The 25,818-nt window shown below is 44.5% G+C and overlaps 1 protein-coding gene across 5 annotated transcripts in view; it reads left to right on the plus strand.

Annotated features, from left to right (window-relative positions):
• Positions 1–23,884, plus strand: part of Dcp1b (decapping mRNA 1B) — a 38,656-nt gene extending 14,772 nt beyond the window's left edge. For 3 of the 5 annotated variants that reach the window (XM_060384024.1, XM_021650570.2, XM_021650568.2), the window contains 6 exons: positions 9,649–9,715; positions 11,353–11,488; positions 16,461–16,589; positions 18,384–19,217; positions 21,417–21,593; positions 23,673–23,884. In XM_060384024.1, coding sequence (XP_060240007.1) covers positions 9,649–9,715; positions 11,353–11,488; positions 16,461–16,589; positions 18,384–19,217; positions 21,417–21,593; positions 23,673–23,753 — 1,424 coding nt within the window. In that variant the 3' untranslated portion in view covers positions 23,754–23,884. The remainder of the gene's footprint in view (positions 1–9,648; positions 9,716–11,352; positions 11,489–16,460; positions 16,590–18,383; positions 19,218–21,416; positions 21,594–23,672) is intronic. The other 2 variants (XM_060384025.1, XM_021650569.2) reach the window with 2 other exon arrangements.
• Positions 23,885–25,818: the final 1,934 nt, after the last annotated feature.

The raw sequence follows: 25,818 nt of genomic DNA on the forward strand, positions 1-25,818 counted from the left end.
ATTCCGCATGAGCCTGGAAAAGTGAATGAATCAGGATAAGAAATAGACATGCAGACTAAAAGTAATTCCCAAATCATTTGTGCCAATTTCATAATTGGGGTTTGGTGTGTGTATGTGTGTGACTTCTAGCATTCTAACCATCAGTGTACGTAAGACAAAGCTTTGAAGATGCCCTGCTTGGAGTGATTGGTTTGCAGTGGACCTTGCCCAGCTTTCAGAAGCTATTCCTCACTTGGTGTCAGAGTGACAATCCTGCCTCTGAGACCAACACAAAGCAGCAAGCAAGACTGAGCTGTGTGGTCCCCTCGTGGATTTGGGCTCCTGTTTGGGGTTTTGGTTTGCTTTGGTTTGCTTTGGTTTTTGAAATCGGATTTTGCTGTGTAGCCCTGGTTGTCCTGGAACTCACTCTGTAGCCATGCTCTCTTCAAATTCACAGAGATCCACTTGCTTCTGCCTCTCGATGGGATTTAGGCTTCTTCAGCCTTCTAGTTTCCAAGATATTTAGCAGAATAAAAGTCTTCCAGCTTAGCATATTCTGAGATTTGTCACCTCTCACCTTAGAATCACCCAGGCCATCTATATAAAAGCAGATAAAAAGGTTAAAAGCAAACCTTATGCAAATGTACTACAAAGAAAATGAAAGCCTCATTACCATCCCACAGACAGCTGGGCTTATTTTTTCCATTTTAGGATATTCAGTGGTGTATTGATATTCTCAAATAGTATTTTTTTTATTTTTAGAATTTTTAGTATTTTTTTAGTATTTTTATTTTATTTATTTTTTATTTTTTTCATTTATTTTAATGAGTATGAATTTTGCCTGCATGTATATCTGTATACCATGTGCATTTCTGGGTGCCTGTACCGGTGAGAAAAGGGCATTGGATTCTCTGGAATGGAGTTACAGATGGTTGTGAACCACCATAAGGGGTTTTGGAAAATGAACCTGTATCCTCTATAGGAGCAACAAGTGCTTTTAACCACTGAGCTATCTCTCCAGCTGTCTCAAGTTGTAATTTGTAATCTTGTTTGGGCCATGGAATCTGATTCCTCTTTTCTTTTCTTCTCTCCCTCCCACCATCCTCCTTCCCCCTCTTCAGATACGGTTTTGATTGCCTTCCATGAACCAGGCGTCCTTCTGAGATCCATGCTTTGTGCTTCAGTTATGCACACCATTTTACAGACTTAAACTCTAGGGGTGTAGTTGAGCTCCTGAAGCCATCTAAGGTCAACACACATCTTTAAAGTAATTAGCTAGAAGTCCTTGGATCCTTTTTAGACAGAAACTTGATATTTTCAAGAATAATAGTAGCATGCTTTTCTCTTCTAGATCTGCCTACTAATACAAGGTCCTCATGGGAAGCTCATCTCAATCACAAATAATGTGGAGCAGGAGACAAAGACCTTGACTTTTGGTATTCAGTCAGAATAGGAACCTGTACAGATCGAGACCCTCCCTTTATGTGGTAGGTGTGATTGCTGCCCTCAGCGACCTTTAAGGACTGCAGTGTATTTCTTAATAAGAGCAGAAGAAGGTCCGTGAGAGTTAAAACTTTCTATTTGTTCAGAGAATATCAGTTTGTGTCTTTAAGCCACCATTTCCATTCCATGAAGAGACCGGCCTCTTTATTATGGCCCTTTGTGCAGAGCGCTGATATGCTTTAGTAAGTGATTAAGGACTGCACATCTCCTATGACTTGAGTGATGAAACTTGTCACTCTAACCTTAAATCCAGAATCATCATTTATTCTGTCTGTACTGTGCTCATGCTGAAAGGATCAAAACTCTAAAGGAGACGATTTATGTAAAAAGCTGGCATTCTGTCAATTACAGAAAACTCTGGAAGAGTCAAATATGGCAATATTTCACTTTTGGGTACTGAGTGTCATAACTTTGGTTTCCATGCATTGGGAGGAAACACCTGATAGCTCCCAAAACAGGTTCCTGTCACCACCCCACACCACCTGGGCAGGCACTCAGCCTTAGGGGGCTGCGCTTCCACTGTAGAAGGTTAGGGGACTCGTGGGTGGGTCTTACATGAGTTTGGTGGGGAGATTATTATATATATATAGAAGCTCACTTGGCAGAATAGTAAGTCATGCTTGGGTGAAAAAGCATCTGTGGGGCAAAATCACATATTCCAGGTAATCTGCAGCTACTGCGGAGTGAAATCTAGATGAAGTCACTTCTGCTCTGTCCTCAGCCATGCAAATGCAGGACTCTTGGCGTTACACGGAAATAAGCGTCGCATAGTGAGGCTGCTTCAGTTCATATGCTGCGCCTGTAGCTTGTAGTTGTACAATATTTTATATTTTGTTTTAGAGAGCCAAATTTGATATATGATAAAAGCCTAAATCTTGGCAGAGAAAGGCTCTATTCCAAAACCTTCTCCTCCGTGTTTTATGAGAGAAGCATCTTTCACTTTTCCTGCCTCAGCATACAGAGAGTGGGCAGCAGGGCTCCAGAGTGTTGGTGTACATTTTGCATTCTATTTCTGTATTGCTGATTTTTGTTCAGAAATCACAAGATAATTTCAGATAATCATGTTCTAAAACCAAGGTTAGTAGATTCCAAAAGGATTCTTATATTTGCCCCACAATCTGAAGGGTCCAGGGGAAAGGAGGCAATTAGGCCCTGAGCCGGCTGGAATCATTGCATACACAAACCCTAGATCTTATCTCAGAACAGACCTGAAACACGACTTAATTGTTTTCAGCATAAAGGGCTTTGGGAACACTTGGTCTCCCCTGTGTCCACAGTAGATAAAGGTCAGAATGACAGTGCAGAGCCTCTGATTCACTCCTTCCATCGCTGGCTGTGTAGCCTCTGTGCCAAACCTTAGAAGCTTTCCGGTCATCAGGTGGTGTCTAGTTAAACTATTCCAGCAAAGCCATCCTGCCCTCATCAAAAACTTGATCAAAGCATCCAACTCAAGACATGAAAAAGTCTGTGCTTCTGGGATTCTTGTTTTGAAAACAATTTTTGACCTTTAGAAATATTGTTTTATGTTTAGCTTTAAGCGTCACAAACTCTAAGTATGAGACAGGATTTATTTCCTTTTGTTGATACTCATTTATGATAATAGCTTTTCAGAATATTATTGGAAATAATTAAGATAACTTAGGTGCATGTAAGCTCGGGGTTACTATCATAACACGTGGCTGGCATGTGAGTATCACAGTTGTTTGCTATACCACGTCCTAGTGATCATTTGTCTCTTAGTTGCCAGTGGGAGAAGTAGTCAGACAGGAAGATGATGGGGGATAGAACTGTTGCAGTCATAAACACACATAAAGTAAGTACATTAGTGTCTGCCCAGTGCCTCTCAATAGAACCGTATCTTCTCTGAAACTCACTTCTGAATGGTGAGGGCCTATCACCGTTACTTACAGTGATAAGAATGTGAAGTGCTTGAAGCAAAGTCAACTCTTGGCCGAGTTAGAAGATTCTCTGGGCCGTATGGGGAACAGCTGCCTGCTCTCTGGTAGAGCAGGTCGCTTGGCAGAGCACTCCAGCTGAGCTGGTTCACGATGCTTAATTAAGCCAGAATGGATATTCACCACGGTAAGGGTCATCGGTAGAATAAAGCCTTCGGCTGGCTTAACTGAGCAGACGCTTGTTGCCTGACTGTGCAGGCTGCTCACTGTGCTGCACTGCAGAAGTCCTCCAGGGCCTTGCGGTGTGTAAACACTTAAGGGAATACACTTAGGGAGGACTATTTCATAGGAAGGTACACAAAAAGACTGGGAGCAAGGAGAACCGTTCAAAGTTTGTCCCAGGAAGAGTGAAGAAGGATGGGGTTTTCAAGGATAAATAGGAGCTCAGAGACATAGGGAAATGGCATAAGAAATCCATTTGGTATTTGTGGCTCAGATTTTGAAATTTATCAGCAAAAATTATGAATAAAATGGAAACAAACTGTCAACAAAACAGTAAGTTGTTCCTATTTCTATTAGGATTTTTTAATCTAGGATTTTCCTGGTTCTTAATTTTCTTTACATGTTTCTTTACTCTGTTAAACTTCTTAGAGTAAAGTAACTTTCTCCTGAGAGAAATAAAGTGAGGAAGTTAGTGTATGGTGAAGATGGCCCTGCCCCTGGTAGAATGTTGTTTCTCCATTGAGGAGGGCAGGCATTCTGGGATGAGGAAGACTCATGACAGGTGTGACCTTTGTTACACATAAAACTCTTTAAAAGCTGAATACATCTTTTACCTTAAAGTAACAAGTTCTTATTGACAGTTGGAAATGCATATTAGTTCAGGTTATTATAATGCTTTAGGTGGAAGGTTTTTATTTAGTTTTAATAGTGTTTACTTCCTAAAACAGTTCGTTTACTTGGAAAGGGGAATTTGTTTTTGCAAGAGAGGTTTTCTGCTGTTTGTTCCAAATGCTCAATGGTGTTACTTGCCATTAAATAGCAACCGCTTCTCATCTGCTATGAACCTTCCCGTGTCCCAAGATCATGGGATTAGGACTGCTGATTTGTGAGTAGCAGTAAAACTATGTCATATGAGAAGAACCAGACCCAGAGCCAAAGATAACAATGCTATGTAGCTGCTCGAGGCCAGTGAAGATTTTGTTTTACAAGACGTGTCCGTGTTTGGTCAGTAAAGCCAGAGCGGAAGGTGAATGAAAGAACATTACTTTAAAGGCATTAAAGAGCATGCCAAAGGGAAACAGAGTTTAGTGCAGGCATTTTGACAGGAGTGACGCAGAGTCAGCCAGCCACAGCCTTGGTTTCCCATCTATGGAGCCAGGACACAGCCCTCAGGTGCCACTCTGCTTCCTATTGTAAACACCACAGCTGACAGAAGTCTCTCTGGCTTACCTCCCTCCCTCAGACGCTCTCGTTACATTCTTATTCTGAAAATCCTGGCCAACTCTGCTTTTACAAATCCCAGGTAATCCGCGATGTAAGATTGCCATGAGGTCAAGGCCAGCATGGACTACACAGTGAGTGACATTCCAGCACAGGCTACATAGCAAAACCCCGTGTTGGAGCAAAAGGCTGGTGAGATGGCTCAGCAGGTAAAGGTGCTCATTGCCAAGGCTGCTGAGCCGAGTCCGATCCCAGAGGACACCTGGCTGAAGGAGAGAACTGCCTCTGGCTGCTTGTCGTCTCACACACACAGATACACCCAAATAAACAGAATGTGACGCAGGTCAAAACAAACCCCAACACAGACTGGTTCCAGTCCTTCATCACCAAGCTTAGAAATCAAATCAAAGCAGGTAGAGGGCTGTGCAGGAGCATAGTTTAGAAAAGTAGGTAAAGCTGGGGAAAGTGCTTCAGCTGGCTTGGCTTGTGGAGCCGTGTGGAGGCTCTCATGAAAAGGAGTCCCTGAGCTGCACACTGCCGGTGGCTGCAGCTCCTTCATGACTGTCTTTCTCCTCTAAAGCGTGTTACGTCTTTGAGAAGGGTGGGTGCTGTGCGTGCGCTTGCCGCCAGCTTTGGTCAGACACACACGGCTTGAACTGAGTAAATGAGGCAGTAAATAAAAAATACTGTGTTTGAACAAAGTCCTTTGGACAGATGTTTACACCATTTATACATCTGGACTAGAGATTATTATTACACTCATTTGAGAAAGCCCAGAACGTAAGTGGGATGTGAAGAGATTTCAAAATTTTTTGAGTTATCCTCAGTCACCCATACAAGTTTACAGAACTGATTCCTGCCAGGTTCTCAGTAAAAAGAGAGCTGAAGGCTTTTGAAAGCAAACAAATGGCCTGACCTTTTATAGGAGTAAGTGAAGAAGGGAAAGAAAGAGAGAGAGAGAAAGAAAGAAAGAAAAAGAAAGAAAGAAAGAAAGAAAGAAAGAAAGAAAGAAAGAAGAAAGAAAGAAAAAGAGAGAAAGGAAGGAGGGAAAGAAGGAGGCTTCCAGGTGAGAAAGCATAATCAAATCAGAACCGCTATTTACATTTTTTATGCATCCCTTAACGTATTTATATACCACTTGGTAACTGTATGGGTACATCCTTTCTTTAAAAATTTTAGCCCAAATCTTTATTAAATGGTTTCAAGTTGAAAAGTACTTGGCATAAAACAGAGAACAAATGGTAAATTCCATATTAAATAGAAACATTCATTAGCATAAACAGGATTGGGCGAGGGGCCCTATCATCATTCAACCAAAATGAACTGTTGCACTGTATAATAGAAGTCAGAAGGCCCAAGTGAAAATGTATATTTAAGTGACACCTGACACTACCTCTAACAACCGTTTAATTGGCCCATTGAAACGTGATTGACTTTCAAGTTTCCTCCTGAAGAAACTGAAGAATTGCTGCATCCGCTAGCGCAGTCGGCTTGCTTACCCTTGCCTGTATGTGCCCACAAAACTCAAATACAGACTAGAATGCAGAAATATTGCTCTCCTAAATCTTTCCTAAGGAATTGGAAGGCCAGTGGAAGACAGGTATTTTACCGTGCAAAGGCTATTTTCTGTGGAGAATTGTCTACACGTGACATCTGGGACAGGGCAGTGCCAGGCAGCACTCCACACCAGTGCGATGGGAAGTCCCGGTTAGACTGCAGGGTAGACATGCAGGAGCACGTGTGGGGAGAACCGTCTGGGACCCTCCTTTCTCGGGTAGCTCTCAAGTCACTTGTCCTTTTCTCTAATCCGCTCTGGTTTTCTTACCTCCAGGAGAGATGTAGAAACAGTTGAGTTGAGCTTCATGCACCACCTTGCCCTTGAACTTCCCCTCTGTTTCCTCAGACAGGTGACTGGAAAGCGGCTGGTATGGGGGGGTGGATGGCTGAACGAAGGCTCGAATCATTGTGACTTCCAGTTGGGTACTGAAAGCTAGTTTCACAACTAAACAATTATCCCCCTTGTAATTTTTTTTTGTACCTTTTAAAAAATCAGAAATGATTTCTGTGGCCACATTTGAGGGCCATAAAATCTCACACAGCCCTATCACTCCTCTGGGAATCCGGGCTTTTGCTCTCAGATTTAGAATTCGGAAAGCACGCCTCCCTTCCTGGGTCCTTGCTGCTGTGTTCGGACCTGTGCAGAGACAAGCCCTTCCCCAGTGGAGCCCTGGATGTAAATGGGAAGCAAATGGCTTCTGTCAGCCTGACAGCTCGTCACCTGCTGAAGATGATGAGCTCTGGTCTTTGTATATCACCACAAGCTGTCTGGCACAGCCTTTTGTGTAGAAGGGTGATAGGCCCGGTGGGGAGGGGACCTGGGCCCTCGACACAGAGAACTGGAGCTGGAATGTGCACTCCCATGGATTCACAGTGCCGCTGAGCTGTGAAACTATTTTAAGGAGAGAAAGCACAGGCCCAGTCCTCTCTATCTGGCTCCTTTTAGTAGCCAGGAATGCTGGTAAATTTGTGTTTTATCTTTCCCTCTCCCTGCCTATTTAAACCGTATGTTCAAGCTAAATATTAACTAGATAAAAAGAGCTGTTTCAAATGATTCCATCTGAATGTTAAAAAATATGTTGCCTCATAGCTAAATCTTCATGAGGTCCTAAATAACAAACCCGGATTTCCTTCATTCTGCCTCAACATTTGATGGTTTTCCATTGCTTTTCTGCCCTAAACTCGTGTGTCAGCATCTCATGGTAATGAAGATGTCAAAAGGCTTTTGTTCCTGCCAACAGTTCCTTGGCATCCTCCCCTTATGGAACTCCTAGTTCCTTATGTCAGATGTCACACAGGAGGAAGAATGGCGCCCAGAATGCTTGTTTGTATGATTTACTGGTAAGACACCATTGCCATTTTTTCTGCAATCGGCTTTAGTTTCTGGTCGCACTGTGGGCTCTGGGCTTTCCTTTGGAAAACTTAATCTCCAAAGAAGGAAAGTTTTCACTGCAGCCGTGCAGCCCAACGCACCTACTGTAACTAAGACACAAAAAATTGGGCACGTAGATGCACGTAGATTCCTTACAACGGGGCTGAGTGCTGGGGATCCCTGGAGGTTCTTAGCGGGGCTGAGTGCTGGGGATCCAGCCTGACCTTACACGTGCAGAGGACAGCAGTCTGTGAAAGCTGAGTGGGAGTGACTGCTGGTGGACAGGAAGTAGCCTTGAATCCAAGTTCCCACAAACACATCTAGTCCTGATGCAAAGCTTTCGTTCTGATGTCAAAGTGCTCACAGCATATTGAGTTGTTCTCATTCATTTCCCTTAGATTTGTCAGAGTCGCTAGGACAGATGTGTGTGTGTTTCTGTCTGAGAGTAACCAGGTTGAAAAAGCCTGGGGTTTCATCTCCCTTTTCCATATATATATATATATATGGATCTGAAATACAGGTTCTGCATACAGGGCCTCTCAGGGCAAAGAGCATTTATTGCTTTTCCAGAGGAGCAAGGTTTGGCTCTCAGCACCCACATCTGGAGGCTGACCCTCCTGCAACTCCAGCTCAGATGTCCTTTCTCACTTGTGTGTGCACTGCACACACGGCACATGCACATGCTTGCTGTGTGTGCACACGCACAGACACACATAAAAAAAACTTTTTTTAAAGATTCTTCATACATTTGATCAGTACAGAAATGAAGTTTAAAATCTCAATGGTGACTTTTGGCAAGGTGGTGATTTAGATTCATAAAGCTTTTTTCTGCCTGCTTAAAATAGCACTAAAAAGACAGTTTCTGTTCCTTTGGATATTTATGTCATTATTGTCCCGAAGCAGAAAGTTCATTTCTGGGCATTGGCAAGAGGAGTGAGGAGAAAAAGATGTGCTTAGACTATCATAGCTGTCTTCATACAAAATAACTAAATGCTTTGAAAGTTTAAATTTTGTGTTTTCCTTTGCTGATTTCCATTGCTTTATCATAATATTGCTGTTGTTTTCAATGAAGTTTTGTTTAATGCCCATGTAGTTTACGTATTATTTACATGATTATTTGTATATATGACCAGGACCTAAAATAGGTACTTAGAAATGTAGCCTGCAACTATTCTAATGTCCACTACAAAGTGATGGAGCTAGATACATCCTAAATTTAATAGACAGCTTAGCTGAAAAATTATTAAGTGAATCAATCACAGTTATGTTATTTCTATTCATTGCTAAATAGCTACACTCTAGCCATACCTAATCTTCCAACACTTGTAAATTTTCTGTACAGACATTTTAAAGTGAAACTTATTATTAAAATATATTTCCTAGTTTCCTATCCTGATAACTCACAGCCAATTTTTCAGTTAACATATTCCTCGGAGAAGGAGAGGGAAGGAAATTTCTAGGCATAATTTGAGCATCAGGTTTGTGAATATTTAAAATAAAGATGAAATGTGTTTTGTGAAATGTACAAATGGAATATAGAAACAATGAAGTCTCAAAGCCAGGAAGTTTAGAAATCCTGGCCTCGTTTTTGCTCTATAGCCACTTATTTAAGAAGTGTCATTCAGCAGCTGCCTGTTGGGTTAGAGGCCGCACTGCCAAGGGCAGCCACTGCGGCGGACAACAGCGTGTCCTAAGAGTGGAGGTTTTTCCTTTTGACACAGACTGTCATGTAACCCTGGCTTTAACTCCGGTGACTGGCTTCATTTATTTAATAATTAATTGAATGAATTAACTCTGTAACTAATTATTATATATTTTCATCTAAGACAGAAAGGGAATTTCTTTCCATTGTGTGGCTTTGAAGATGCTTATGGTTTGTTTGATGTGTTTTTTTCCCAGTGTCCATTTATGGAATTTGGTTTTATGATACAGAAGAGTGCCAGAGAATTGCAAAACTGATGAAAAAGTAAGTATGAAAAAGCCACGTGTTTCCTAGGAGCTAGCACTTTGGTTCATATTTTCTGAGTGTGTGAAGCACACTAACTTTACCAGAAAGTGTCTCTGAGCCACCGACTTCAGCGTGATCCCCCAAACACTGGACACCGCTCAGACTGTGAGAGGAGTGAGAAATGGCTTTGCTGTGCTTTCTCTAGGTCTGCCCTAGAGAACTGTGGCGTGTTGTTCCACCCCGTGTGCTGTGAGCCATTCTGCATGGTGTTTTTCTTTGGTATTTTCCTCATTTGTGAATAAGTCACTTTCTCTGGAGAGTTATGTGTCCATCAGTAAAAGGAACATGCAGAGTCAACCTGAAAGGCTGCCACAGAGCTTTTCCTACCCTCCACTTCCTTCCTCCCCTTTAAGAGCTTTTCTTTTCAACCGTTTAACTCAGCATCCCCAGCACCTCAAACAGCAAGTGCTTAGAATCGTCTTTAGTTCTCAGTCCACACTCAGCCTCTCTGTCTCTCTGTCTCTCTCTCCGTCCCTCTCATTACTGGCCCTCTTAGTAGTGTCTCCCTCACATGCTGCTTCTGAGATGATTCCGTACTATCTTACTATCCGCGTTTTCTCCTCTTGGCTTCCCTAACTGCATCAACAGGAGGCCCAGGCGGGACTGGCACAATCTGGCCAGCTGTGGACTTGGCTGCCCAGTTTGGCTGCTGTTTATGCAAATAGCCAAGAGCCTCAGAATGCAGTTTACTAGTGAAGCTGGGTCCCTGCCTGGGTAGCTGTTCCCCACGTGGATGTGATGCTCTGTCTGCAAAGAAGCAGTGTTCATTTCCAAACCCCAGGGCAGTGAAATGAAAAAGTGACCCCCGCAAGGAAATGAAAACAAGGGAACACATTTTTATAAATAAAATTGACTCCTGAAATTCTCGCCTGTGAGAGCTAATTTTAGGCAACCAGCTCAAGTCACAGATGGTGATTAAGTGTGTTCAAACTGGTAGTTACCACCATAACAACCAGTTCTTAAACATTTCATGTTGTTGTAAATTGTGCAAGGGGTAATAATAGCAGGATTTCGTATGGGTTAAAAAGTACCCTAACCTCAGCCAAGCCATCATGGCAGAGCTGGTAGTGTTGTGCAGTGACTGCCTAAGAGCACAACAGGAAACTGGTGTAGAGCCATGTGGTCAGTGTTAGGATGGGACCTTTATGGTATCTCCAAATTTCCAGAGAACTGCAGGGTCTGAGGTTGTACAGTCCACCTTGCTGGACCTCAAGGCATTTCAGAAAGCGGCAAATCTCTGTGCCATGCTGACCATCCCTGTAGAGTGTTCTGTATGAGGATTCTCTTTTCTGCTATTGTCATGTAAAAGCAGCCGTGGCTGATGTGTCCAGCAATGAACAGGCCCGGATTTGTTATTCTCTTTATAAAGACAGGTGGGTCAGGCTGGAGTCTGAAGCCATAACTTGCTGACTCCTATCCTGGATTTATATGTGTGGCCAGTTGAGTCAAGGCCTCGTCTCTCATTTTCTGTTTCAAATGCCTGAGCAGTCTTTCTAAGATGGTTCTAAAGGGATGCAAACCGTTGGAAGAGAATTGGGGTGATAGCGTTGGTTTGACTTTAGTTTCCTGATGTGCGTCTTCCCTTGTTTTTCTAGACTCACTCAGTGCGAACAGTTGAAAGCCTGTCATGGAGCTGGAGCAGAGTGCTCCCCGGTGACCCCAAGTTTAGGAGAGAGCCGCGAAGTCGATATCCTACAGATGCTCACCAAAGCCAAAGATGAGTACACAAAGGTGAGTCTTGAGAAGCCGGCTAGGTGAAATCAAGGTAGTAGACTGGAGACTGTTTGCTTTTTAAGTAAATTAGAGGGTAGCCTAAGAAATTAATAGCTTTCATACAGACAAAGTGTATTCAGTCAGAGGACCTGCTAGATTTACAGTGGCAATGTATAAATAAAATTCATGTCTTTGTTGGTGGGGCAGACCTGTAATCCCAGCATTTGGGAAGCTAAAAGAGGAGGGTGGTGAGTTTCGGAATAGCCAGGATTACATGATGAGACTTCTCAAAAACTCAGAGCATGAGCCCCAGCAACATGGCTCAGTGGGTAAGAGCATCTGTCACCAGGCCTCATGACCTGAGTTTGATCCATGGGACCCACAAGTTGTCCTCTTCTGACCTCTACACATGTGCTGTGAAGAAATAAAAGGTGGTTTAAAAAATTGTAAATCAAAACAAAAACAATAAAAGTAGACTTGAATTTGAATATCCTCTAAGCTAAGGTTTAAGAAGATTGAATGTAAAGTTGTCAGTTCTCCTTTAGTCTAGAAATTTGAGGTGATTTCTAAATAAATGCCACTGTTTTCTTTTTCTCCTTTTCAGAGAACGGACAAGCTGACTATAGACAAGAAAGAGTAGTGGAGTAGGGGCGCTATAATATTGACCAGCAATACTGGCAGGAGCTAGAGTAGGGGTCCAGGAAGCAGGCTTTACTTGATGATAGAAACTGGTTATGAACATGTAGGCCACCGTGGATTGTTGGTACTCATACATAGTAGCCAGACAGGCCGACAGGATAGGTGACGCCAGAATTAAATGTGGTTACAGATCAAGTTTATGATATAATACACAACAGTTTCAGGCCAGTTATATGAATGGATTCTTAAATAAACTGTGTTGAGTCAACTGGTACCCATTTGGACAAGTACAGAATTCAAACTAAATGTATTAGAAAATTCAGGTTCCAGAAGAAAACTTACTTGGATCTCTTTGCAATCTAGGGGGAAAAAATAAATCTTCCTAACTGTGCCTTAAAACTCAAAACCAATTAATTTTAACTATATGAAAAATTACCATTTTGCAGATTTAAAAAAAAAACAAACAATAAAATTTTGTTACAAATGAGAATATTCATACCTAAAAATGAGGAAATGGGTTAAGTCCCCTAAAAATTGAAATGTTCTCTAGAAAAATGGGAAACATAAAATAAAATTAAGGAAAAAAAATCTTAGGATTTGGAAACTGAGTAAAAAAATAAGAAAATGTAACTGAATATTATATTATGGCATAATTAGAAAAATCATGACTTCAAGTCACGGTGTTTAAACTGAACAGTCTTAGTAAATTATTCTTTAAGGATAAAAAGAACAACAAATTAATTCAGCAGTCTTGTTATTAGTAGGAATATTGGTCTTATAATTTGTCAACTGTTTACAATAAATGAAAATTTACTTCAGTGTATAATAATGTATGATATTATAGTAATGAGGGGAGAGACCGCATGGACAAAATTCAACCAAAAATGAACTATTAGTATCTTTTCTTTTAAAGTACTCAGACACCAGTACCTGCCTCCAACACTGGTATTTAATTGGGGTGTGTGTGTGTGTGTGTGTGTGTGTGTGTGTGTGTGCGCGCGCGTGCACGCAGTCACAAACAAGCCACAGTTCACATGTGGAGGTCAGAGGGTGTCTTTCAGATGTCAGATCTCTCCTCCTGTCATGTGGGTTGTGGGTTCTAGGAACAAACTAAGGTCATTAAAGATCTCAGGGTTAAACTCAGGTTGCTAGACCCCTTTTTCCCCCCGCTATCCATCTCTTAGGCCTCACACTGATGGTCTTCCCTGTCTCCATTCTCGTTGGTTTATGAACTCTTGGACTCTTCAGGCTTTCCATAACATGGTCTTCAGGGTATTCTATAAATATTTGAAACTAACATCTGCTTCCTGAAAGTGCCTTCCCCACCCATCCAAACAAGACCAGCCCTTCAAAGTCCATTTCATATCCTTCCCACCATGAGTCGTGCCTGACCTCCCCTTGTTAATATCAGTTGCATTGCACAAACCTTGTCTTGGGGATGCTGTCACCTCTCATACGTGCATGGAGGCGTTCAGACATGCTCAGACAATGTACAGACCATCAGTAAAATGGGTCTGGTATGAAGAAGTGGGAAATGGAAACAGTCATAAAAAACACGGGATTCTTTCCCTTGAAGTTGTTCTTGTGAAGCACGTCTCCATTTTTGGACATGTTTAAGAAGACATAGAGGAGATGTTAGAAAAGAATTTCATGTTTCTTGATAAGAATTAAAGACTTTTCTGACTCTGGAATTTGGTGGGGAGTTCAGTTTTATTTTGAAATTATTTTTAATTTAATTGAAAAGTTAAAGTTCTTTAAATTAAGACATACAACATGATGTTTTGATACATGTATATTGTGGAATGGCTAAATCAAGCTAGTTAGCATATATATTACCTTATATAGTTAGCATTTTTTGTGGTGAGAGCACTTAAAGTCTCCTCTCAGCACCTTTCAGAGATGCTATTATTAGCTGCTAGTCACTGTGGTGTGCAGTGGATCCTTTGATCCACTGTTTAAGACACCCCCGTCCGGTGTCTTAAACATCCCCACAGTGGCCTGTCCCCCCAGGCCTCTGATAGCCACCATTCTCCCTCCCGTGTGAGTTCTGCTTTTCTAGATTCCACATAGAAGTGGATTTATGTCTGTTCTGGATTGGCCGAACACAGTATCCTTCAGTTTTATCCATGTGATCACAAGTCGTCAGACTACTTTTTTGAAAATTAAATATCCCATGTGTTTGCCTGCATGCATGTATGTGTGTGTTTGTGTGTGTGTTTTATTTATCCATCAATCTGTTGTCACACATTTTATTGATCCATGTCTTGCTTTTTATAAATGGTGCTGCAATAAGCACAAAAGTGCAGCCGTCTCTTGGACATAATGGTTTCATACCCTGTAGTTTATGCCCAGAATCTGATTGGTGGGTCTAGTAGTTACTTTAGATTTTGAGGAACTTGAATAGGAATGGTCTACACAGATTATCAGCAATATTGTACTAGGATTCCCTTTGCACCACAGCCCCAACAACACTTTGTTAGGTTTTGCCTTTTAAAAAAATTTTTTTTTTTATTTTAGGTATGTGCATCATCACATGTATGCCTCATGCCCACAGAAGTCAGAAGAGGGAGTCAGATTTCCTGGAAATAGGGTTGTGAGTGTGAGGAACCAAACCTGGGTCCTCTGGAAGAGCGAGTGACGGGTGCTCTTGGCCTTTGAGCCGGCTCTCCAGCCCTCTTTGGCCTTTTGAGCATACACACTCTAACTGGGGTGATATAGGGTCCCATTGTAACTTTGATTAGCATTTCCCTAACGATTAGAGTTGTCATTTTGAGTCCAGACTGAGCTATGTAGTAACACTCTGTCCAAAAAAGAAAAAGAAAAAAGGACTAAGGAGTGATGTATAATAAGAGGTGAAGTTACTTCTCAGTGCGTAGGAAAGGTAGTGGAAAGTCTATTTTTTTGTTTGTCTTGTTTTGTTTGTTTTGGGGTTTTTTTTTTTGGTTTTGTTTTGTTGTTGTTGTTGTTTCGTTGTTGTTGTTTTTTGCTTAAAATAAAGTCATTCTGTAGAATTAACATCCACCTTGTAAGTGGGAAGAAGGGTGAGGCCAGCACTTTCTAAGTCAACATCTTACTGTCCTTATGGCCTGGCCTGCTCTGAGGACGACAGCAGTTGGCCAGGGCAGCGCCACCACCCATCACTATCACTCACTTACGAAGAATGCAGAAATGACACTTTATGCCTTAAAAGCAAATCCACACTCTTTTCCGTACGAATACCTAATGGCCAAAAATTGGCAGAACTCTTGCAGAACATAGTTAGACTTTTGGGTGGTTGACCTAACAGACTGGTGCACATGAGCCCGTGCCCCAGAAGCTGGGAAGCCCGCTGAGAACTGTGGGCACTCAAGATGGGAAATGGTGCCTATCACTTGTGCTTAGTCAGATGCAGTGACAGTGTTTTCCGGCCTTAGGCCTTGACTGGGAAGCTGAAGCAAAAGCTACAGAGAGGCTGCAGTGGACACGGCCCTGTTGCATTGCATGTTTTAACAAAATAAACCCCAGCGTCGTCGCCAGGGGCTTTTGTAAAGAATCCTGCTGTTAGAGATGGCACGGTTGGTTAGAGTAACAGGTGATAATGAGCCAGTATTTGAAGTGATGAGGCTCGTCATTCTAGTTTGTAGTGAGCGGCTCAGAACACTTCGTTTAAATTATTCTGTCTATGCAAGAAGTCATCTTTTAAATAAAGATGGTGTTAGCAATTTTTTAAAGATTTAATTATTTATTATTTATACCGTGTTCTGCCTGCATGTGTGCCTGCGCACCAGAAGGAAGCACCAGATCTCACTGTGGATGGTTGTGAGCCACCATGTGGTTGCTGGGAATTGAACTCAGGACCTTTGGAAGAACAGGCAGTATTCTTAACCTCTGAGCCATCTCTCCAGCCATGTTAGCAATTTTTAAATCAGAGGTGTAAGGCAGCTTTTACTTTTTAGTTTGTAGCCCAAAGGTTTAGGTGCTTGGGTTGGATATTTTTAGTAGCCTCCCGTATTCTACTCTAGATGTGTTGATTCTATGAGTACTTTCTATTGAAACCTGTTAGAGTAGTTGTTTTAAAACTGTCTTCTTAAGCAAACACATAGCCTTCCAAATACCCAAGAGCATGTGGGTCCTCAGGGCTCGGTGACAATAGTGGTGGGATTTTAGGGCACTGAATTACACACACAAAATAAATTTGTGGTTGTTTTCTACCCAAATACAGTTCCCATCAGAAAGGAAGGAGAGATTATCCTTCATGCATGAAAACTTATTTTAAAATGGCCATTTGCCAGTTAGACAAGCAAGAGCCAATGTAAAGGCTCTAAAGCTTTTTTTCCATCAAAAATGAAATATTTGGGTTTTTCCATTTCAGTGTAAGACCTGTTCTGAGCCAAAACAGATAACCAGTTGTTCTGCCATCTGTGACAACCCTAAACTTATCAAACCCGTCCCTGTGAGACCCGGCAGCAGCCAGAGGCTACAAGAACCCATGCCCAGCAAGGTAGGAGTCCTCTGCATGTTTTGTTTACTTTTTAAAGACTTCTATTTTTTTGAAATTAAAACATAATTACATGATCCCTTCCCCCTTTTCTTTCTTCCCTCCACCCCCTTGCCTTCTCTCACTCATGGCCTCTTATTTCTTTATTTTCTAAATATTATATATTCCTAAACTGTATGACTACAACTTGTTCAGTCCAGGTTATTTGTTAAGTTCATGTGTACAATGTGACTCGCGTGTACATGCTTTCAGGACTAACCATTTGGTGTGGGTTAGCCACTTGGCGTGCTCTTCCCTGAGGAGGACTGTTTCTCCTGCCCTCAGCATCCCTTAGTCGCCTGTAGTTTTTGTCTAGGAGCAAGGCCCCGTGAGATCTCCCCTTCCACGTCAGCAAGCCTTCCATCGGGGTCGTGCCACTCTAGTCACAAAAGCTCGGAAATGGAAACATCTTAAGTGTCCTTCAGCTGAGGGATGGATAAGGAAAATGTGCTGCACACACACTATGGAGTGCCGGTCAGCTGTAAAGAAAAGTAAAATCATGAAAACTGCCGGCAAATGGCTAGAACTAGAAAAGAGAATACTGAGTGAGATAACCCAGACCCAGAAAGACATATGCCACGTGTTCTCTCCCATCTGAGGCTCCTACCTCCACATCTCCCGGTCTGAGTATGTAACCTGGAGTGACTACACAAGCCAGGAAGCCCTCTGCTCTTGTCTGTGGCCTCTCTGGGGTTCTCAACGAGCTATGCCCACCTACCACAGGGGAGGGCCTGGCACTGCTGAAGGACAGCAAAGGTCAACGGAGAAAAGCAGATTGGTTACACTGTGTACCTGTACTTTGTAGCACGAATAGTCTTCCTTGGAGACTGTAGCATTTACTATGCGTGCGTGTGTGTGTGTGTGTGTGTGTGTGTGTGTTGTGTGCTATTCAAAACAGTACAGCAGAGACAAAATCCACTGATTAGCAGGGCCCACTGTTGATTGTAAAGGAAGTGTGTTCTTTCCTTGTAGTCATTCCGAAGTAAGAGGTGTTTTTCAAGGAACCAGTTTAAATCAGTTCTGAAAATGGGCATGAGCCAAAGACATGAAATGACTGACTAACAAAAATCTTGTTTTGAATTTTTCAAAAATAATGTTTTCTAAATTAGCTTTTCAAGAGAATTTTTTATCTCATTTTAGTAGAAAAAAACAAGATACATTAGCTTTAGAATGGCACTTATGTTTTCAAGCAGAATGTGCAGGAGGAGGAAGGGCTTAGGGGCAGGAGGATGGGGCAGTGTGGCAGCCGGACCAAAGCACTGTGTAATGTCCTTGCACGTTAGATTGAAATACTCGTTTCTTTCTGGCCTTGGCTCTCTGTAACTCTGTGAAAAGCTACCAAGAACCTGGAGATCTTACATGCAGCTCATTTTCACTATGTCCTGTTCTCAGCATCCCTAGGTGGACCCTAGCCGTAGAGATGGGTTGCCATCAAGTATGTGCCATCTTCTCCTGTAGAGCATAATTTTGTACCCTAATCTGTGAGGTGCGGACCCCTCAAGGATCACACGCATGTCTTATCAAGTGACCAGATACTGTGGTGTAACAGCAGTCTTGGAGGCAGAGAGGGGAGAATGCTGTGAAGATATTAGACATCGCAAAGGCCTTAGGCTTTTCAAGTTAGCAAACTTCACCCCCTGTCACTGATCCTTTGTGAAGAGAAGAAACCATCAGTTAGCTGAGGTATGCTCCACAGCCGCCCCCTCCCCATAACCAAACTATGTGAACCTATTTTTGGTTATCTTTTTTTTTCCCTAGACCTTGGACCCCGAGCCCCAACACTTATCTTTGACAGCACTATTTGGGAAACAAGACAAAGATACCTGTCAGGAAACTGCGAAACCCTCTCGTACCTTCGCCCACCACCATCACCATCACCACCACCACCAGCAGCAAGAGAAGCTTCCCATTCATCACGGGCTTGCATGCTCCCTGTCCTGTAAGGAGCCCAGAAAGCTCTCACTCCCCGTGGAGAAGCAGCTCTGCCCAGCCATCCAGAAACTCATGGTCGGGAGCACAGGGCTGCACCCCCTGCCACAGCACCATGAACAGTGGCCCTGTCAAAGCGGCAGCCCCAGTCCTGCAGGAGGAATTCTTCCTGGTCCTGTCCAACTGGGGTCCCCCTGGAATGGCGGGACTGCCCACTGCACACAGAGCGCTTGCAGAAGCCACAAGCTTTTCGAGCAGCTTCAAGGTGCCCCTGGGGCAGCGCATAACCCCTGTGCACCTGCCAGCCCAGCTGTGGCCACTCAGGTGGCTCCAGACCAAAGCGTGGCCCAGTCACAGCTGGTGTATTTCAGTAGTCCCCTTCCGCCTCCTCCACCAGGACCTCAAGCGCTCAGGAAGGAGCAGTGTGCACCACCAGTACAAGCCCTGGCCCTCTCTGGCAGCCAGGAGAGCAGCCCCTGTCTGCTCCCCACTCAGGAGCTGCTAAGAAAGCTCCAGGTAGTCCAACAGGAGCAGCAGGTGGCCCCCCGGCCTGCCTTGGCAGCCAGGTTCCCCGTGTCAGCCCAGGGCTCAGGGACAGAAAAACCCTTGGAAGCCTGGGTCAGCCCGACAGCCAGCATGGAGAAACGGGCTCCTCTTCTGCAGGTAAATATGTCCTGGGGAGAGCACTGCCATAGTATTGCTGAGGAATCTGCAGCTGGCTGCTATGCTACAGGGAACGTGGGTCCCGCTGGGTTTCCATTTAGAACAGCTACCCAAAGGCCCCTCGGTGTGTCTCTTTGTCTTTCACCTTGCCTTTCTGCCTGGACAGAGAAGCTTCCCTCTGTTCACAGGCTGCCGCTCCTCCACCATTTAGAGGTAGTTTGTTTGTAGAGTTAAATCTTTAGCCTGTCATAGGCCTGAAGACCAGGCCAGATGTGGAAAAATACCTAGCCTTTGACTAGAAGACCCGTGGCAGTTGGCTCTGACATTTTGGGGTGTAATTACCTGGCTGATTCTTGGTTTCCACCCCATGGTTGATTGTTGCTTGCTCGTTGGCTCGTGTGTGATTTTGAGTACTTCTTACACGTCTGTGGCCACTTTACTGTACAGCAGTGAGAAAGCACACTCCGGATCTCTACACCCAGCAATCGTATAGGTTCTTGAAGTGAACAGAAATAACAGTAGAGACCCTGCTATTTTCATCATCTTCTAGGTGATCAATATTATGAAGACCAGGTAGGAACAAGTGTTCCACCCGCAGACTGCCAGAGAAGGGAACGTAGTGTCATTTCTAGAAACAGTGTATCTTTCTGGGAAGGCAGTCGTCTGTACCCATCAACAACTGGAACAGTGAGGAGCCAGGATCTGCTGACTGCCTGCCTGTGGTGGCATCTGAAGGTCCAAACAGGATAAGATCAGAAAGTTCCCCCTACTTATTTTATTTATATGTATAAAACTTGGTCTTTTGACATATTTTATCACATAGCTCACAGTAGGTCCTCAGAAATTGTTGCCACTTTCTAAAACACCTGGGCACACGTGAGATATGTTTGCGAGTGTGAACCAAGTCAGGGTGTTCTTTTTTTTTTTTTTATTAAATCCATTCTGATGCAAACTGAGGCTTTGTCCTCACTCTCCCTGCAATGCAGTACTGACCCCTTTTTAAATGTCCGCTTTTCATTTCTCTTTGATGATTTGGAGTCAGGAAGTCAGGGTTAATAATCAGACTTAATTTCTGCATACACAATTCTTTGTTTTTAGTTCTCACAAATGTCAGGAACCAAATAAGGAAAGTGTACATTCTGTCAGCCCACGCTGTGCTCTTCCTGACGCTGTGACTCCTCCCTTTGGGAGCCTTAGCTCTCAACACCTCTCCTTGGGATATCAAATAGGGAAAGCTAAAAGAAACAACCGCCTGTCTTCCTCTAGGCCATTTTCTGCCCCCAAAGATGCCAAGAGAGTGATGATAAAATTATAGCCACTTCTAAATTGCCACTTCCCTGTTCCTTCTCTCGAGTTTTGGAATGCTTTAAGGCTGAGGAATCAGATACCTTTTTGTTACCTGAGCCAGAGACACATGGCAGCTGTAGGAGTCAGTCAGACCCAGTTCAGAATGTCACTTGCATAATTGGGAAAGCCATTTGAAAACTTGGTTTTTAGACCTGCCAGCCAGGGGATTAGGTAGACTCAGCACACAGAAGGGTCACAGTGTCCCATGCCCATGTGCCCAGACCTTGCTCTTTATCCCATGATCTACCCCTCACCCATTCCCCACCCCACACCAGCCAGGAAAAGTGGAAAGCATGCTCTCTGTAGATAATCAGAGAAGGAATAGAAGGGGCAAAGGCATAAATCACAGTTCTTCCTAGTGACAGGGGAGGTGTCTCCTTGAAGAGCCAGGGTTGGGAGCTGTGCGTGCTTCTGACAAGCATACTGCCACTCCCACAGGTGACAGGACCTCAGGTCAGGGCAGTGGGCAGCTAGTGCTGAGTAAAGTCCGCAGTCCTAAGCGTGTGTTGCCTAAGAAACAAGTCCTCACCCACCCGGGGGCCTAGTTCCATACACAGAGATCATGGCATCAGCAGGTGGCTCCAGAGCTATGTAGTCACCACTGAGGAAAGCGCCGAGGGGGAAACAGGAACAGACTGTCAGCCTTCCCCACCCACGGGATCTGGGGGTGATTTCCACTGAGGACCCCTCTAGCACCATTGTGAACTTGGCCCTCGTTTTTGGAGCTCCATTGTGGGGGCCGCTTCCTAGCCCTGCCTCGTGTGCATGTCCTTGCTGTGAGCAGGCCGTCTCATTTCCGTGTGTCCCTGCTGCAGTGGCTCCCCTGCTCACGCCCCTGTGGTTTTCACGCAGTCCACCTGTGCCCCACTGAGGGAGGCTGACAATGGACTCATGCCCCTAGGAGGCCAAGAACTTCCTGCTGCCTCCTCCAGCCTCCTTCTGCCCCTGCAGAACTGGGAATCCTCCACCGTGGCCAGCAGGCCCCTCACCAGGCTGCAGCTCCAGGAGGCACTGCTGAACCTCATCCAGGTAAGACTGTTGCCTAATGGTGGGCACCATGGCAGACTGAGTTGACTGATGCCCTCTTTGGACTCCACAGAGTGCTACCCCGCTCCTCCAACAGCTTCTAAACTCACTTAACTGGATGATATTCAGACTACTACTGGTGGCCTGAGTTGTCTCAGCCTTCAAGGGGGAATGCGTAAGGCCTCCTAGCTCCAGAAGCCAGAAAAGAAGGGAGCATGTGATGAGTGGTTGGCTAGTCAGGACACTCGGGGAGCTCAGTATTGAGAACAGTCGTGGAGCCATTCGGGCAAGCTGCATTCTTAAGCCACACCAGCTGCGACTGCGGGGAACACAGGTCAGCTGTGGTTCTGCAACCTGCTGCTTAGAGCAGGGTGGAGTGAGGGGACGCCTTGTCAGCCCCGGCTTGAGTGCCTGTACCGTGGTAGTACAGGAAACCCTATTATATGGACCAACAAGATCAGGTAAAGGTCCTTGCCACCAAGCCTGATGACCCACGTAATGGAAGTAGATTCCCAAATGTTGTCTTCTGACCACATGGGCGTCATGGCATGTCCTCACCTGCACACATACTCACACACACTCACATCATACACATACACAAAGTAAATCTGTGTAAATAAATGAATAAGACCATCTTATTTGTATGACTCTACAGACAAGGAAACAGGCTTTTGTTTGGTCTGCTGTTAGCACTGAGCCAAGCTGCCCTGTTCCCGTCTCCTCTTGGACCATGTAAATTAATGTTCCAAGACTAGACCGCCCGTGTAGCAGAGCACTCTCCCGAGTGCTTTGGAAAGGGTAGTGCATGAAGCCACACGGGAACAGACACTTCAACTAACGTGTTTAGGACTCTTCTTAAGCCGTCATGAAAGTGTTAGTAGGCTGTGCATAGTCACATGACGGCTGCAGGAGAGCAGGCCAGCCTTCGGGGATGTCTGGTTCTCCAGTGTGTGTTTAATCCCTATTAGTGAGAACATTCTAAGATCACGTTTTAGAGAGAATGAAAAGGATGGGACTGGAACTGAGCATCTGCCAGAAAGTACAATGTCGGTCCGGTATGACTGAGCCTTCCTAATGTTCTTATGTCACTCATCTTAAATACACACTAAGATAGAAATATCCACAATAAGTTCATGAGAATTTAGAACAAATATCTGCAAATTTCTATAGCAGAACAATAAAAAATCTGAACGTAAGCTTAGATTTTAAAGATTCTTGCCTTTTCTGGCTCTTTCCACCCTGATCACATTACCCCAAGGCTGTATGCTGTGCCTTAGATGGCTCAGTCCTGTTCCCTCTACTTCCTGTGCTGTGGATTTTGTATTCCTGATATGATGCTAAAAGTTACTCCGGGCGCCTTTGTAGGAAAAGCTCTGTTCACGGTATGAGAATGCCGCTGACGGGTAGGGAGGGAGTGAATTGGGAGGGTGAGCGTGGGTGACTGCAGAGGCTCCGTTAGATCTGGGTAGGAGGGGAAAGCCTCGTGCATGAATCGAGAGGACCGCTGCTTAGATCCAGAGTTTGCCCCCCCACACACCCTAGTCAGACAGAAGAGCTCTGAGACCAGCTGTCCACTCTTCCTTGTCAAGGCCAGAGACTTCCCACAGGTCATGGGAAGGGCCGTGCTGACTTGGGTGGCTTTGGTAAGGTACCAAGGTGCCACGCTGTGGGTAAGATCCCAGGGAATGCCTGAAACAGAGCACAGACATCACCGCAACCTGGAGGATTTTTAGGAGGGACCAGCCGACGCCTCCACTGTTGCCAAGGCACTGTGACTCATCCCTCCCGGCCCAGCCTGCACACAGCACAGCTGGACTCCCAAGTGGTGGGCCTGCTGTCTGTGCCGGGAGCTGTGAGCGCAGGAACTTCACAGAGGGGCAGTGACACCGAGCAGCTCTGCCCAGCCTTGCCCCCAGCCCCTTGCCATCCACACTCACGGGGGCAGCCCTGCCAGCCGTCCACACAAACAGCAGTGGGAGGAAAGGCACCGAACCCAAGGCCAGTTCATCTTCAGGCAGGCAGGAAGTCTTGGTTCTGCTACTCAAGTAACAGTCCCCTGGGCCTATTGGCTTTATTTTCCAGAATGATGACAACTTCTTAAATATAATCTATGAAGCCTATCTCCTGAGTGTGACACAAGCAGCCGTGAGAAAAGCCACGTAACCAACGACATGAGAGCAAAGACTTTGAGAATTGATTTTCCACGTCCTTCATGTGGACTGGTGCAACCAAATGCATTTCTGCTTTTTTAACAAAGTATACTAATACAAAGTAAAATGTTTTGTACTGTCGAATATCTTGAGATGTTCCTTGTTTTCCTTGTTTCCGACAAATCACAGCTCCTGTATATGTGGCACTACAAATCAAGTAGGTAGATGGTTTTGACTCCGGTCACGTAAGATTAAATTTTTCCTACGTTCATGAGGCCATTTTAAAAAGAATCGGGCTCTCGTGGGAAGGGATGTTCTCGGATCTATTTATTAATAGCTAAGGTTAAAGAAGGCAATTTTCCAGTGTTGGGCGTTGTATGCCATGGTACCTGATAACCACCAGGGGGCAATGTTAGCCCACAAGATACCTACTAAGCAGTCGGACACTTGGAAGCAATGAGGACTTAAAGGAAAGTCAGCCTTTTATTTGTAGAGCTCCCTTTGGCATGTTTGGTCTGAGCCTCTGTTGGCATTTCTGTCCAGGTTCCATTAGAAGTGGCCCAGGCCTGAAGCAACACTCACACTTCTCAGTTCAGGTGACTTCCTGGGACCAAAACAGCAGGACCAGCCTGCCCTGGCTTTCAAACGACACATCTAGAAAATGTGCTAGAAGGGAGGTCACATGAGGATAGGGGCAGAAGGACAAAAATCCAAGCTCTGTAGCGGTCCTGATGCTGTGTCGTGTGCAGAGAGATAAGAAGCGCAGTCCTAGAGGGAGGCAGCAGAGCCCTGCACTCCCCAAACAGTGTCGTGTGGGCATCGGCTCCCGCTGAGCATGCACAGCGAAGAAAGCTTTGTGTTTTCACCGCGCTAGTTATTCCTGGATCATAAGAAGATCTTTGGGTTAGGGCTTTGTAGTCAAATCTTATCCTCTCCATGCAGAATTTTAAATGGAGGCTGGGGGTGAGGAATGGGGTAGGGGGCCGGTTTCCTTACAGCTCCTGGCCTTTGCTCATCCCTCCCAGCAGCAAGGGGCTGCTGGCCACCACCTCTGCTGTGGGAGGGCACACACCTTGCGGAGGAAAGGTGGGCCAAAGAAGATGGACCTCTGCTGCTTCTCACTGCGCACCGTGCTGTGGCCTGCATCTGCCGTGCCGGCCTCTGGAAGGGACGCCTCCCACGTCACCCAGCACAGTTATGAACCATCTGAACCTGTCAATTACTTGGCAGTAATTATGCACCTCTATAGTCTCGTGAGGAGAATGAGGCAAGAGAGACGGTCGCCGTTCTGTGGTCCCCAGTCAGGGAGAACAGCATCCCTTTGGCAACACGTCTACTAAAATTGGAGCAGTGTTAGGCTGGTGATGTGCCCTCATGGTAGAGCACTTGCTAACACACAGGGCTCTTGGTTGAACCCCTAGCACTTAAACACTGGGGTGGGCAATGTATTTGGCCAATGACCAGTCTTTAAAAATAATCTGTGAGGGCTGGAAATGTGGTTTGGTGATAAAAATAAATAAAAAGTAAAATAATGGAAAACATTTACAACTATAATTTCATCTATAAAGTTGCTTCTATAGCCAAGGAAAGATAAATTTCATTCTTAAAATTTTTAGCATATTTGCAACAATAAATAGCTTTATTTCATAAATTAGTTTCCCTTTTTTTTACATGAATAAGTAAAACAGAAGCAGCAGCAGAGTAAGCCAGGACCAGCAAAGTCAGAGGTCATGCAGCCTTTTTAGGCCAATGCTACAGTGATCTGGTTTGACAAAATGGTACATTCTCCATCATCCACTGTAGTAAGTCATCTTAAAGGCTGTTGCCAATTCATTTAGATCAAAGATGGCCACCTGCAGGACAGTCAGGATGGGGTGCATACCTCCTCGCCTTGGCAGGACAGAGTTGCCTTCCAGAGAGCTTCTCCGAGAACACAGGAAGAAACAGATCAGAAGGATTTTCTAGGCACCCACAGCTGAACTTCCTACGTAAATGTCCTCTTCCCATGCCCCTTCCAGAACTCAAATTCAGGGTGTCAGCCTGTACTTGAGGGTCTCTGCCCCAGCAGCAGTTTTAGT

The sequence above is a fragment of the Meriones unguiculatus genome, chromosome 5, assembly GCF_030254825.1.
Source record: "Meriones unguiculatus strain TT.TT164.6M chromosome 5, Bangor_MerUng_6.1, whole genome shotgun sequence".
In the NCBI taxonomy this organism is placed as follows: domain Eukaryota; kingdom Metazoa; phylum Chordata; class Mammalia; order Rodentia; family Muridae; genus Meriones; species Meriones unguiculatus.